General features: G+C 37.3%; 1 protein-coding gene across 2 annotated transcripts in view; it reads right to left on the reverse strand.

The window, feature by feature from the left end:
* Positions 1 to 4,475: 4,475 nt before the first annotated feature.
* Positions 4,476 to 13,609, reverse strand: part of CAMSAP2 (calmodulin regulated spectrin associated protein family member 2) — a 91,097-nt gene continuing 81,963 nt past the window's right edge. For both annotated transcript variants that reach the window (XM_040611331.1, XM_040611330.1), the window contains 4 exons: positions 13,210 to 13,282; positions 11,132 to 11,247; positions 9,259 to 9,377; positions 4,476 to 7,764 (listed from right to left, as the gene is read on the reverse strand). In XM_040611331.1, coding sequence (XP_040467265.1) covers positions 7,459 to 7,764; positions 9,259 to 9,377; positions 11,132 to 11,247; positions 13,210 to 13,282 — 614 coding nt within the window. In that variant the 3' untranslated portion in view covers positions 4,476 to 7,458. The remainder of the gene's footprint in view (positions 7,765 to 9,258; positions 9,378 to 11,131; positions 11,248 to 13,209; positions 13,283 to 13,609) is intronic.

Genomic DNA, 13,609 nt, shown 5'->3' on the forward strand with positions numbered 1-13,609 from the left:
CGCCGGCCCGGGGCTCCTCGTGGCCGGTGCCGCCGCCGGGACGGGCGGAACCCAGCGCGTGCTTCGCAGGGCTCAGGCCTGCGCTGCGCGTCCGCGGCGGGACGATGCGTTTCGGTATAACGTGACTTGTGCCGGTGTTTGTCACCCCGCGGCGCCCCCGCGGTGTGGCTGCTCGCAGGGCCCGCCTCGAGGTGCAGCAGCCCCGTTACAGCGCTGCTGCAGCACTGGCAAACGCCCGCGGGCGCTGCGCAGCGCACGGGCAGGCCTTGTCAGCATGGAGACGGTGACAGTTTTCTGACAAAGGGTGTACCGGAGATCCGATTTTAATTTTTTAATATTTTTTTTTTATTACGCAGGTATGACACGTATCAGAGATTCAGGGAAGGCTGCTAGGGATTTATCCGCGCTGATGGTTAGCAATGTGAAGAACCACAGTCAGTCCGAGTCCGCTCGCAGACTGTTCTGCTGCGGGTCAGCTGAAGGGCAGAGCGGAATCACGCTGTTGCCACCCCCTGCTCTCCTTTCTGCAAAGAAACACAGAGAAATGTCCCAACAGCTGCCCAGCAAGGACTGCCACTGGGCTGCACGGGAGGGCTCTGCCAGGGATGAGCAAGGAGTGTGGAACTTGATGGTTCCTTCTGCGACACTCAGGTCCTGGCACTGCGTCCCAGGAAGCTTGATTTGCTAGTAAAACACCAAATCCTTCCATTTATTTCTAAAGCTATCGCTTGATGCTCAGTTGCCTTTGGAGGCACTGATTAATAGAAAATGTAATTATAGAAATGTAACCATTTCCCAATACATACAGTACAATCGTGATAGAAATCAGAGGGAACCTGGAAAAACAAGATGACTTTAATTGCCTAAACAAATACACTTAGTTAAGAAAAGTCCATTTTAAACTCTTTAATCTACAAAACACTAGGTAAACACACATGCTTTTAAATGTAATCTTCGTTTCACAGTGGCGTTACTGTGGTTTACCTCTTTTGTGCAATAGCTTTGTTTTCAGTGGAAGTCCTAAGACCAAATCTGTGACTGTCTCTCTGGAGGGTGAGAGTTTTGGGATGAAAGAAGGGTAAAGCTTCTCCCCAGTTATAGACCCGAAAGGAAGAGTAAATTCTGAATTTAAATACTCTGTTTCCTGCTCAGACTGCCGGGCCTTTCACAAGGAAGTAGAAAATTCCTGTAGTTGGGAAAAAGATTTCAAGAACTGAGTATCCATCCTCAGGAAGAGGTATGAAAGAATACATAGCATTACTTGATGCACCTGCTTCGGAGGGCAGTCGCAGTGCTCTTCAATGTTTGTGAGGATACACAGTAGCATCCTATTGGAAAAGGGCAAGTGGGAGACCCTGTTCTCTGGTTGTTCCTTACCTTTTTACTCAGGCATAGAAAGATGTTTTTGGGATGGCCTCATCTTGCTTTGAACTCCCTAGTCATTATTGCAAAGAAGGTAACTCCCACGAATAGCCAAGCTGTTGGGTGTGGGTTTTAGAAAGCTTGAAAATCAGGATTAGTAAAGGAGGAGTTAAGCATTGCCTAGTGACAAGACAGGGCACTACAGTCTATTCTTGGAACGCTTCAGAAAAAATAGTAACTGTGTGACTATTTTACAGGTGTTGCAGCTGGCCACAGCCAACATCAGCAGGGCTACACACATTCTTAGAATTATTCCCCAGTGCTAACTTTGCACAAGCTCTGCCACTGGAGTCCAGCAGCTTGCGCAGAGCGTCTTTGTGTTGCTATCATAAAAATGGGCCAGTCCTGATTTTCAGTCATAATAGAGCCATTCAACTTTACATTTGACGTTATGTGTGCATGATCTTGTAAAAAGTTGCAAAAAACCTCTCCTCTGTTTAAAATTTTACTTCTGGAAACAGTTTTTACTCATTTCAAGAAAGGATTTCCAGAATGTCTGGTTGCCAGTTCAGCAAAATTCTTGCACAATCTGTAGGGGGATTTTTTAGGTCGGCATCATAGCTCCAGTTTCAGGTAGCTTAAACAAGAAAAATACTGAGCCAAAGTATAATCCGGCTTCAGGTAATTAAAATAATTGAGGCTTGTGGGGCCTTGCCAGGTCTTGTACTGCAGACATTTAGATCATTGATGATGTAGAAAGGATAAGACAGAGCTGTCTTGATGGAAAGCTTCATATTAGCTTTTAGTCTTTCTGCAAAACTCCATTAACAGATGAACAGTGACATAAAAATGCCTATAGATATTACTTTGTACGTCTCCATAAAATTCACATACCATTAACCGAAAACTGAAACGCATCTGAAGTGAAAAAAATTCTTTCAGTATCTGGCTGAACAAATTTGTCAGTGGGTAATGAATTACGCATGCGTAAGTATTTTATACATCCAGTTGTTCATAATGTTGAAGAGTCTGAAGAAAGTTTTTAGTAGCATTTTTCAGTGGAATGCTTAACTCTCACTGTTTTCCATCCTTACTTGAAGTCCTAGTTGTTACTAGCTTTTCTGATCAGAGGCCTCCATCTGTCTGATCTGTCTAGCCTCCATCAGCATTATCCTTGAATGCAGAAATTTGATAAAAAGCCTGGCGTTAAGAACTCCATCTCCCAAAGAGATTGTACCGAGCTCTTAAATGCGTATGTTGTACACTGCTTCCCTGCCTCTTAGGAAGACCAGTAATTTGGGGAATAAAACAGACAAGGATGCTGCTTTTCTTTCTTGCTAGAAGGAAATAAGCTGAAGGAACCTCACTACCAAATGTAACTCTGCTGTGATTGTCTAAATAAAGTGTATTTCTTTTATATCTGTGTGTAAGCAAGTAAGCCTGAAAGTAACTATGCATTTATCTGCATGCACAAGCACACTTCACATCTTTTTTCCTAAATGGAATAGCTTGCTTTTAAAAGCAAATTGCTCATAAATGAACAAAGCTGCTGAGCATGTTAAAAATACTGACTTTTTACCTGCCATCTAGACCTGGAATAAGATTATTTCTGGTTTTGTTTGGATTTTTTTTTTCTGGTTCTTTTTAATGTTTTTTATTAATTAGAAAATGTAAAAGCAGATGTAAAGGGCCACAGCTGTCAGGATAGATCTTTACAGCCACAATTCTTCAGACTGCTTATTAAGCTCATTAACTTAGTAACAAGGCAGTAAAGAAATGCCGATTTGCTATTTGAAAAGATACGAATAGTTAAAGGGTTAGCCATTACTAAAGCTGTGTCTTTAGTTATGAAGCTGTTGGAAAAAAAGACATCTGACATCTACACCTAATTAGTACAGCTGGGTTTATGAAACAAAGCTATTTTTTACATCACCTTTGTGTGGTGACTGATCCAAAAGTTTACGTTCCAAGTGTAACTGAGATGATTATTCTGCAGTTGGTAATACCAGATCTCTGCACTGGATCTTGCAGCAGTGCAAATTCTGTACAAAATCAGACATCTTCTGTCAAATTAACCAGGGCGTGATCTGAAGTTTCTCAACTACAGTGTTACTTGCCAAAGAATAGAGAAAATGAAGTCTGTTCTAAAGCCTGTCTGTACAAAGGCTGTTTTTAGATGAAAATTTTGAGCTGTGCACGCCACTGAAAAAATAACTGCTCTGGGTGCAACTGGGTATTTGTGTTCCAACATAAGTCCTTGCTTGTATCGGCCTGTTCGTGATGCCATACAGTGAACCAACTGAGCTGACTGAAAAATAACCAGTTTTAGGGGGAGGAGGGATGGCTATTCATTTCCAGCACATTAGTTTTCAATTTCAAAAAAAGCTGCCCTTTGAATAGCTCTGAAATCCTGAGATTCCTTATCTGCATAAGTTAGTCCAACATTTCCGTCTGCCTGTTGACAATCTGGTGATGTCATGTCCTCTTTCAGCAAGTGCTTGCTCTTGGTCTGCAACCCAGCAGGATAACACAAAACCCCCCAAAAGGCACAATCTGGACCAGAAAAAAACTGCTAATATACAGATCTGGAGAGGACACCTTATTTTTTGGATATGATTTCTATTCAAGACCACACCACTAACATGTACAAGTTATTTCACTAAAAGTCATATTCTGTTAGCTGTCTTAATCAAGGTAAGACTTTGGCTGATCCTGACTGAAAACCTTGCCAACTGAAGCAAGGCCGTTACACGGACCGATAAGTTTCAGTGCTTTTGGAACAATAGAAGCTAACCAGAGTACACGAGTTAATCAGTTGACTTGCAGGTATGAAACTCACTTCTGAAGAGAACAGGGTAACACCATGTTGCCCTCAAGAATGAAACGAGGAGCCTAATTCTTCAATAGCCTCCCTCTGGTAACATCAGAAAGCTGAACTATATGTGAAAGTAAGACAAACAAAGGGGAACAAAAGGAGAAATAAAAATGGTACATATTTCCTACAATTTCTATGTTGTGGAAATATGAGAAGAAACAAGATTTAAACATTCATGTCAACTTTTTATAATTTCAGTTTATATTTAGATGTAAGCAAGGAAACAAAAAAATGGTACTTTTGGTGCCATGCTTTTATTTAAATGAAAGGGAAAACTACACTGTACCATGTAAGTAGCAATGACAATATTTTACAGCACAGCATTTGAAAAAAAATATGGAAGCTATGCTCCAGAGAAGTGGACAAGTAAGCACACAATCCACTGTACATTTTTAAACAGTGCCCATTATATCATAATTAAATAGCTGAATTTGGCTTTAAACAGCCAAATAATAAAAACTAACAGTCATACATTAAAAAAAAAAATAAATCAGTAGCTATTATGACTGTTAGACTATGAAATTTTGCTCAAAAAACTAAGACAAGAGTTTGGCAATTCAGTTGTAGCGACAACAATAATACCCCTGATGAAAGCACCAGTGTGTTCTGAAAAGGTCAGTGATAAATACTGGCCTTTATGGAAAGCTTGCTTTCTTCCCCCCCCCCCCCCCTTCTTTTTTTAAAACATGATTCCAACCAAAGATCCACTGTAATTAGAAAATCTGCAGGCTTAAAAAGGAAAAGCATATCTATATCTTTACTTTTCCTGTATTAAGTAAAACTTAATACTGCAAGCAATGAAATTTTCAACTGCATTATTCACATTCTACTTTTAGACATTGCACAAGTGTTTAACCTGTTGACAAATGTAGATTTCATAATACATTCAGAAATATTTAAAATTACTCAAATAATTCCTGTCATGAGTTTAAGCTTACTTTGATTAGATTGCTGCACGTGTCTTTATGGTATTGCAAATCTTCAGTTAAATCATAGTACAGATTTTAGAAATAGAAAGCCTCCCACGATAAAACTTCTTTTGAAGTTATTCACCACGTGTATCAGTTAATACCAACCTCCCGGTTTCTTGAATCACTATATATTATACACAGTTTCATATTGTTATTTCAGGATGTTCATACAATGGTATTTGTACGAACTGTCTAACAGGCAGAATGTGCAAACCCTCTTTCCCCTTTTTTAATATTATTTATATCCTATATACACGATATGTATACACTTGAAATATAAGAGTTACATACCCTGGTGATATACATGCAAACAGTAGGAATCAGCTAACCACAAATAGTTTTAAGCCACATACATATTAAACATGTATTTTAAAGTGTTTTTTCTTTTTTTTTTTTTACAGTTTTAACAAATATACATAAATATAAGAACATAAATTACAGTAAAATTGACAGCATTTTTGAGAAACTGTTTATAACCCAGATGCATTGATGCCTAAGGCCTTATAATAATTTAAAAAAAGTCCTGTTCTAAACTGCTTAATGACATCTCATTCCTGTGCATCTTTTATAAGTAAATGAGTACATCATAGTGAGGCATAGTTTCTCTCAAAGCAGTTTAATGAGAGAAATACAAACATAGTTTTAGTCTCCCCGTGAAACAGAATGGACTACATACTTATAGCACAATACTGTCTTATGTTTATGTTAATGTAGTCATCACAACACTGAAACAGAACATAATCAGAAATCATTCAAGTCTTTTCCTGAGAATGAGATTTCCCCCCCACCCCCCACCCCCCCAACAAATCCTCTGGTGTACATTATCAAAATAGCCACAGATTTAGGGGAGGCTTCAAGTCTGTAGTTGTTTTTGTTTTTTTTTCAGAACAGTGCTATGTTAAAAACAAATCGTAAAAGAAACAAACATTGAAACAGAATAGTGATCTATGAAATAATTAAACACTGTTTTGAAATAAAATGCAGCCCTTTATAAATAATACTGAAATATGCCTAGAGTTTGGTTTCATAAATGGTCATATTAGAAATTTACTGAAATGTCATTTAGGCTTTTTTGACATATGTAATTTAAAATTGCTGTGTCACAAGACATCATCTGTTAGATTGTGTCAAGAAAACAATTCACTAAGACACACTGAAAATTCTTATCAGATGTCTATTCCCTAGAAAAGTGATTTAAGTCTGAGCTGGCAGATCCAAGGAAGAACAGACAGTGACCTGGATATAAAATCAATGGGATTAGATACACGATTTCTGAAACAACTGTGACTTAGTGAATTCTGTGATTCTTCTGAATATTTTTAGTGTTCTGTCACGCAAACATCAGGGATCTAGTTCTGAATGTTTCACAAGTTCCTATTCCTTCCTTGGACAAGCAGTACCTGACCATGTGCTTGCTCTTCATCTGGAACACTGCAAAATAACGCACATTTGCTTAAACTGTTTCAGAGGTCTACCAAATCTTTTTACTTTGCATTTCAATGGTATTATGAACGCACACATGGTCAGTCACTACATCTCAGACAGTAACTTACTGAAATAGGAACAGTTGCATCATCCAACTACACCCTGTGTTGTTAAATAACTCATTTGAAGGAAGCTTCAAGCAGTTCAAAGGTTTCTCCTTTACTGTTAAGTCTATGAGCAAATCAGTATTATTTAATTGAAAAAGAATTATAAATACTCTGGGGAACAAATCATGGTTTTCTTACAGCACACAATAAGGACCTTACAGAACAGACCCATTCAGCTGTTCTTCAGTGACATAAAACTTATTATTTAGTACGCAAAGTTCAATGGTATTGAGAATATTAAGTAGTATTTCCTTAGTGAAAGAAAAAAATATTTCAAGACAAGCACAAATACAAACATATAAGGCAACAGATGTAAAAAAAACAACTTAGTTTGAGTCACTAAAGAGGAACATTCAGTGCTTCAGTGTATCTAATCAAAATACAGAGCAAATATACTCTATATATTGTATTAGCACATACAGATCTCCACACAAGTCAAAACATTTCTGTAATCACTCATAATTATTCACCTAAGCGATACTCTTCTGCACTCCTAAACACTGTGTTTACATTCCAGTTGGACATGATAATAGAACTTGGTGTCCAGTTTTAAGTTGTAAGAGTCTTGTTGGCAACTAGAAATCTATTTCCTATAGGCAGTAAAGATGAAGTGCAAGTTTATCATAATTGTCTGAAGCAATTTTTTTTCCCCCATCTACTATGCCTTGGTGGATAAAAGTTTCTTAGGAGTTACTGGTCTCTTTGTTTGCCACAAATGGCTGTGAATGGTAATTGCATCAACACTGGCAGACAAAGTTTTAGCAGGTATGTGGCTAAATTGCTTCCTGTCAGAGTTGTATTTATACAGTCCCTCTATCATTTTCTTTGTGATAGATTTGGGACCTATTCCCGTTAATTTATTGATTTCTTCTGTATCAGGGCAGTATGTATACAGAGATCTGAACTGGCAGCCTGAATCCCGGAACAAGATTAAGAAATTATTGGCATCGGATTTTTCCATTTCCTTTAAAAGAAAGAAAGAAAAAGATTCACAGTATGAATTTTGCAGTAGTAGTTAGAAAACATTCAAAACCATTGGACTGTCACTTTGAATTTGGTTCCCACCACAGCTGAGACTTACATCTAAATGTTGACTAAAAAGCATTATTTTCAATTAGAATTCGCTATACTTCACTTACCTGAATTTTCGTAAGGCAGCTATCTTTCTCAAACAAAACCTTATCATGTAGACAATTTCAGCTGTACTTGTTTAGTTCAACCTCAAGGGCAGACATGCTAACAAATTTTTTGTAGGCCAAATAAAAATTTTTTGATCCATTTCATCAAGCAGGTCTAATAGTTGCAATTTTGGCAACAGGAAATTTAGATAGGTCTACATGTGCCTGGAAAGACCCTCCAGTGCTAAAATGGGGTTTCAGTCACCCCTAAATCCATTCAAGTTTGGTCAAACCATAAAGCCAGTTGAAGTGTATTAAGCAAGGGTTCTTTATTGGCTGAAATCTTCAGATTCCTATTCCATCCAACACAACCTCTACAGGATGTGTGCCCTGAACATGTACAGCTTCTACCAAGTGACATATACTGCATCCTACAGTTAAGCATGACCTTTTTACAGTTTTCTTTCTTGGGATTTCTGGGGGTTATTATGCTCCCAGTTACATGAACTGAAAAAGGCTGCCTTGGTTTCTCACTTATTTCCAAAAAGTAGCTGGAAAGGCAGAAGAGGCAGCATCTAGACATGAATGCAGAAACGATTACAAAGAGAAGGGAAGAAATACTGTCATGACATTTTTTTCACAAAAGAAATTAAATCCAGATACCAAGTACCTCTGTGTTCTTTGACCTATTTAATCTGTCAAATTTGTCACAGTTGGTAAAAGGAACAGTGCCGTTACTCTCAGCGCTCAGGGCCTGTGTTATTCCTTTTGCATGGAAACACACTAGTCCCTGAGTTCTTAACCTTACAATATCTGTGCATCTTCAGAAAGCTTTATACCAGCACAAGAGAAAAGGCTGGAAGGCACCTCTTCTGTAGTACAAAGCCCTGAATTTGCCCTACTGCTTGGAAACTGGAGAAAAGCCTAGGAGGGATGTATTTCAGTTCTTTCTGTTCATGAGAGATCTGTGCTTTAGTTCTAGAGGTCCCAGCTGGAGCAGCTGTATGTCTAAGGTGGATATTTTTCATGTGAGGAAAAGCAAGTTTGTGAGCAAATTATCATATTCTACATATTGAAGTTCCCACATTAAACAAGCAGTAGCTACTAATAAACATGTCGATTAATTCAGCTTCCTGTGCTGCACGTACTGTTTCTGCAGTACTAGAGAACCTTTCTGTCACACAGGCAGCAGGTCACAGAAGTTACTCCAGCCTTTCACTAAGAGCTGGCACAACCTCCAAGATTCCTTTTGATACTTGCATTTATACTTCAGTGTCTTCCTAATTTCTGACCGTGGTTTGACTCGAGCATTTATGCTTTTAAAGGAAAAATACCCTTACCTCCAGTATCTTTTTCTTTTGACCTTCATTTACTTTTCCAGCCAAGCAGCAATGTGCCAGCGCATTCTGAATTATATACTTATTGGACTTAGCACTGGGTTCTTTGAAGAGCTTTGGTCCTATGGAGGAGGAATTACAAACCAGCTAAGTTAATCAATAAGCCAACAAAGAGTTACTTTAATTGCTGTGAAGCACTTCTGGTACGGATCTTTTGCATACATAAATACACAAATCCAGGAATACAACAAAATTAGGCTAGAGATCACAAATTTCACAAACAAGTAAAACGTCATTCTTTCAGCAGTTACTGAATTTACTTACAACTGTGTCTTTTGTTATTAAATCATTATTGCCAGTCTTTGTAAATATATTTTCTCTCAGAGGACCTTTTCTATGAACAACAAAACATCCTGCATTTTCTTACTAATATTTCCGTTGTCCAGGAAGGAGCAAATGCTTTCATTTTCTTCATCTACAACTCTGACTTCAAGGGTGAGAGGTATAACAATGAAGCTGATGCAGTGCTTAGAGTAATCGTAGCCTGTCCTCCCTGGAATTCCATAAGTGTTTTACCCAAAAACATGGATAAAAGATCTGGCCTGACACCTGTCAGGTTATTCTGTCTGTAAAAAGACTTGACTCATCTGGTTGAAGGAGATATTTCCTCTGTTTTGATTTCTGAAATAAATATGTACTTATATCAAGACCATTTGAAAAAACCAACATGTAAGTACCAATTCTGAATCTTAGAAAGGAACATAATACACAAGCAATTACCAATTACATTTAAGATTAAATCTCATTTTGTCTGTGCTTTGGGAACAAAAGCTGCATGAAGTCCGACAGAGTGAAGATAACAAAACATGTGAAAAAAGCCTTCTGTTCCATTCCTAGGAACTGTATTTTCCTTCATATAAAAATACGCTCTACATAATGATCATTAAAAGATGATCTTCAGCACTATAGGTGTTCACGAGAACTCAGCAAGACTACCCAGGCAAAGTCTCACTGTCCCTCCTGTAATGTAAACTGACATGCGTCTGGCACAAACTGACACAAACTGAAGTTCATTACTTAATAACAGGCAAGTACTTCCTGATTTTCAGAATGAACACTTTGCCTTTCCAGACTTTGGTTATTTCAGCAAAAAGATGACAAGAATATTTTCAGAACAAACATTTGCCAGTACAGACAGAGCTATGCAGGCCCATCAATCAAAACTGATCTCCCTAGAAGTTTATGAAAAACACCTAATGTTATTTTACTCTGATTTACCGAAGTCATATTCAGTGGGCAAAACCAGAGCTTTTATAATCCTGATGATGCAGGATCTCTGCAATATCATGTGCTGTGTATTTGGAGAAAAGGGATGCAAATACCATTATTATTTGATTCCTAATATAATAAAGAATTAGAAGTCAGATTTTAAAGTTTTTAATAATTAACAGAGGATCTATTTAAAAAAAATTTAAATATTTGTTTCCAATTTTTAGAATATTTACATTCGCATCACTAAGCAGATTTTTTTTCCTGTTGCAATTTGGTTTTTGCAACTCTATTCTAAATTGAGCTTAAATTTCAACTCTTCTTTCCTTGCTAGAGAGACTACTTCAGTGCAGAGCGATCTGTGAGCCCATTTGCTATTCTGAGCCTAAGTGCAATTTATTCTGGTTATCACAACTGCTATTGAGTCAGTACTTTTAATATGGACGTAAAATTTTAACCTTGTATTGTCATTATCTAGCTGAAAAGTAACATTTCTATGAAAGCGTCCTCAAACAAGTTTTAGGAAACCAAGTAAAGGTAACTGAACACTTTTCATGCATAGAACCAGTAATGGCCAGGTACTTTTTTGAATATTGTTACCACTGACCTGTGTATTCTGTAGCAGAGGCTACTGAAGAAGTTGTAGATGCGTTTTCCCAATCTTTTTCTCCATTACGACTACCACAGCGACTTGGAGATAAGAATCCTTCCACAGACTCAGACCTAAACATTAATTTTAAAATCTATTAAAAAAAAATGTCAATGTTCAGCAGAGAAGTTTTCTAATATGAAAGGAAGGCAAACTGTATTAAGGTAGAACACAATTATTTGAATTGTAGACTATAAACCTAAATGCATAATATTTACAGATTAAATTAATGAATAACTACATTCATGTCCTGTATAAAGTATTTTGAGTTATACAAGAAGTTGGTGTTCAGGTGAGGTGGATGTTCATAAATTTTTGGGCTATGTATGACAGACATAAACCTAATAGATATTCTAGGCTGTGGAATATTATTACTAAGTGGAAAATTGGATTACTTTTACATTAGCAAACAATGTTATTGCATGCAGCAAACAAACCAGTTCCTGATAGAATGATGAATGTGAAGTAAAAATACAGTTCATTTGTACTTATCATTATAGCAACTGGTAGCGAGAACTGCTGTATTTAAGACAGCAAAACAATTTCCTTCCTAATTTTTGTTTTCACAAGCAGTAACTTGTGATGCTGTAATTCCTCAGGCTGCACTCAAATGTGAATGGTTTTGAATTTAAAGGTCTAAGCAAGACTATCATGTTTTCTTAAATTATTACGAGATATTTAAAACTTTTTTGATTGTGGCTACTGCAAAAAACCAGTCAAATTTTCAGCTTGGAATGAAAGCTTTTCTAAGTGAGAAGAAAGGCACTACTAGCAAAAAATAAGGAAAAAAAGTGGTATTTAATAATGTCTATCTGCACCCTAACTTCCAGTAAAATCAGCAATGGATGAAAATTCAGTTTATAATATACCCTACACCTTTCGTGATTAGCACCTGCATGAAGGAAACCTCAAAGATATCACTGAAATTCACTCAGTGTGATCATCAGAAGACAATTCTCATGTGAGGGAAAGGTGCAAGTATAGGTCTGGAAAGATTCTGAAAATTATTTTGGTAACTCTGTTACTTTCAGCAATCTGTACTGAATTTTATCATATTTTAGAAGTCTCAACCACCTAAATGAAACTCAAAGCCAGGGGAAGATGTACTGTTCATTGCAAGCACAGTACAGCACTGTACAACTAAAGCTACATAGGTTGGGGTTATCTCCTGTAAAGTCTGTATAGATAAGATACACCAAGTCTTTCTGAATAGCTAATGTAGCTGTAAGAAATCCCCATCCCAATTAGAACTGCTCACTTTTAAGAAATTACAAGAGATGTTAGGATACTTGGATCATTTCATTAGTTTCTTACGTAATAACCAGAAAGTCAGTTCTCAAGACATGAAGAAAATTGAAGTCAACTGAAACCAGCTGCAGGCATGTCAGAGTTGATTAGTAATTGTAGCTGGCATGAAACATGACAAGTTATATCATAACATGTAGTAGTCCTTATCAAACCCCTATTCCTGCTTTGCCTTTCTTCCCCATTTCTTTTCTACACAAAAAATAGTATTTCTCCAAATATAATTAGGTAGTTACACAGAAACAATAATTTTCCTCTGAATTATAATACAGATTTCAGATATAAAAATCAAACATCATCTTTTATTTTAATCTCTTTTTATTTTAAGGTGATTTTTAATGGAGAATAAATTCTGTAGTTTGGAAAAGGCTGAAGTCCTAGTGAACATTTAATACTTCCGTGTATGACTGCTAAGGGGAAAAAAATACAGGAACTTCTCCACATGTTAAGTCTTAAACACAAGGAGGTGGATTAAAGAGGCTGTGTGAATGGTGTTTTGTTTTGACCTCATTTATAGCTGCCCAACTGGTTTACTTGGTAAAATTTGGGAAACAAATTATGATGGCTTAGTTTTCCCTGTCAGGCATTTAGGGAACAATCAATGCCTCAAATCAGGAAAACTTACGTGTTCTTGGAGTACACAATATATACATGACCTCTTTAAAATTCATGCTAGTTTTACATAGCTGATTATCAAATTTTATTAAGTGAAATGGTTATTTTAGCTTTACCTTGGCGTCCTCTTGCCTGACTGCACACTCTCATTGTCCCCTGTATTCAGCGATGCCAATGAAAGACTAGATACTGAAAAAACATGATAAAGCTGTGAACCTGGATAAAAACAAAGTTAAGGCTCATAAACCTACGCAAGTATAGAGTCTGTTCATTAGACCTAACACCAGCATCAGAAAGTCAGTAAGAGGTTTTATATACAACACTCTTACACCCGTACATGATATACCTGCATGCATATGTGGCACACTTCATCTAAACAGTTGCTGATACCCAGCCATTTGCAGCCAACTGGGATGGTCCCAGCCTAAGTACTGATGTGAAGCATGGACAGGGGAATATTGGCACTACACAAATCAAAGAAAGCAATCAAAGCTAGGTAAGTCTTCATGAAAGAGA

This window comes from Falco naumanni, chromosome 11 (assembly GCF_017639655.2).
Source record: "Falco naumanni isolate bFalNau1 chromosome 11, bFalNau1.pat, whole genome shotgun sequence".
NCBI classification, from domain to species: domain Eukaryota; kingdom Metazoa; phylum Chordata; class Aves; order Falconiformes; family Falconidae; genus Falco; species Falco naumanni.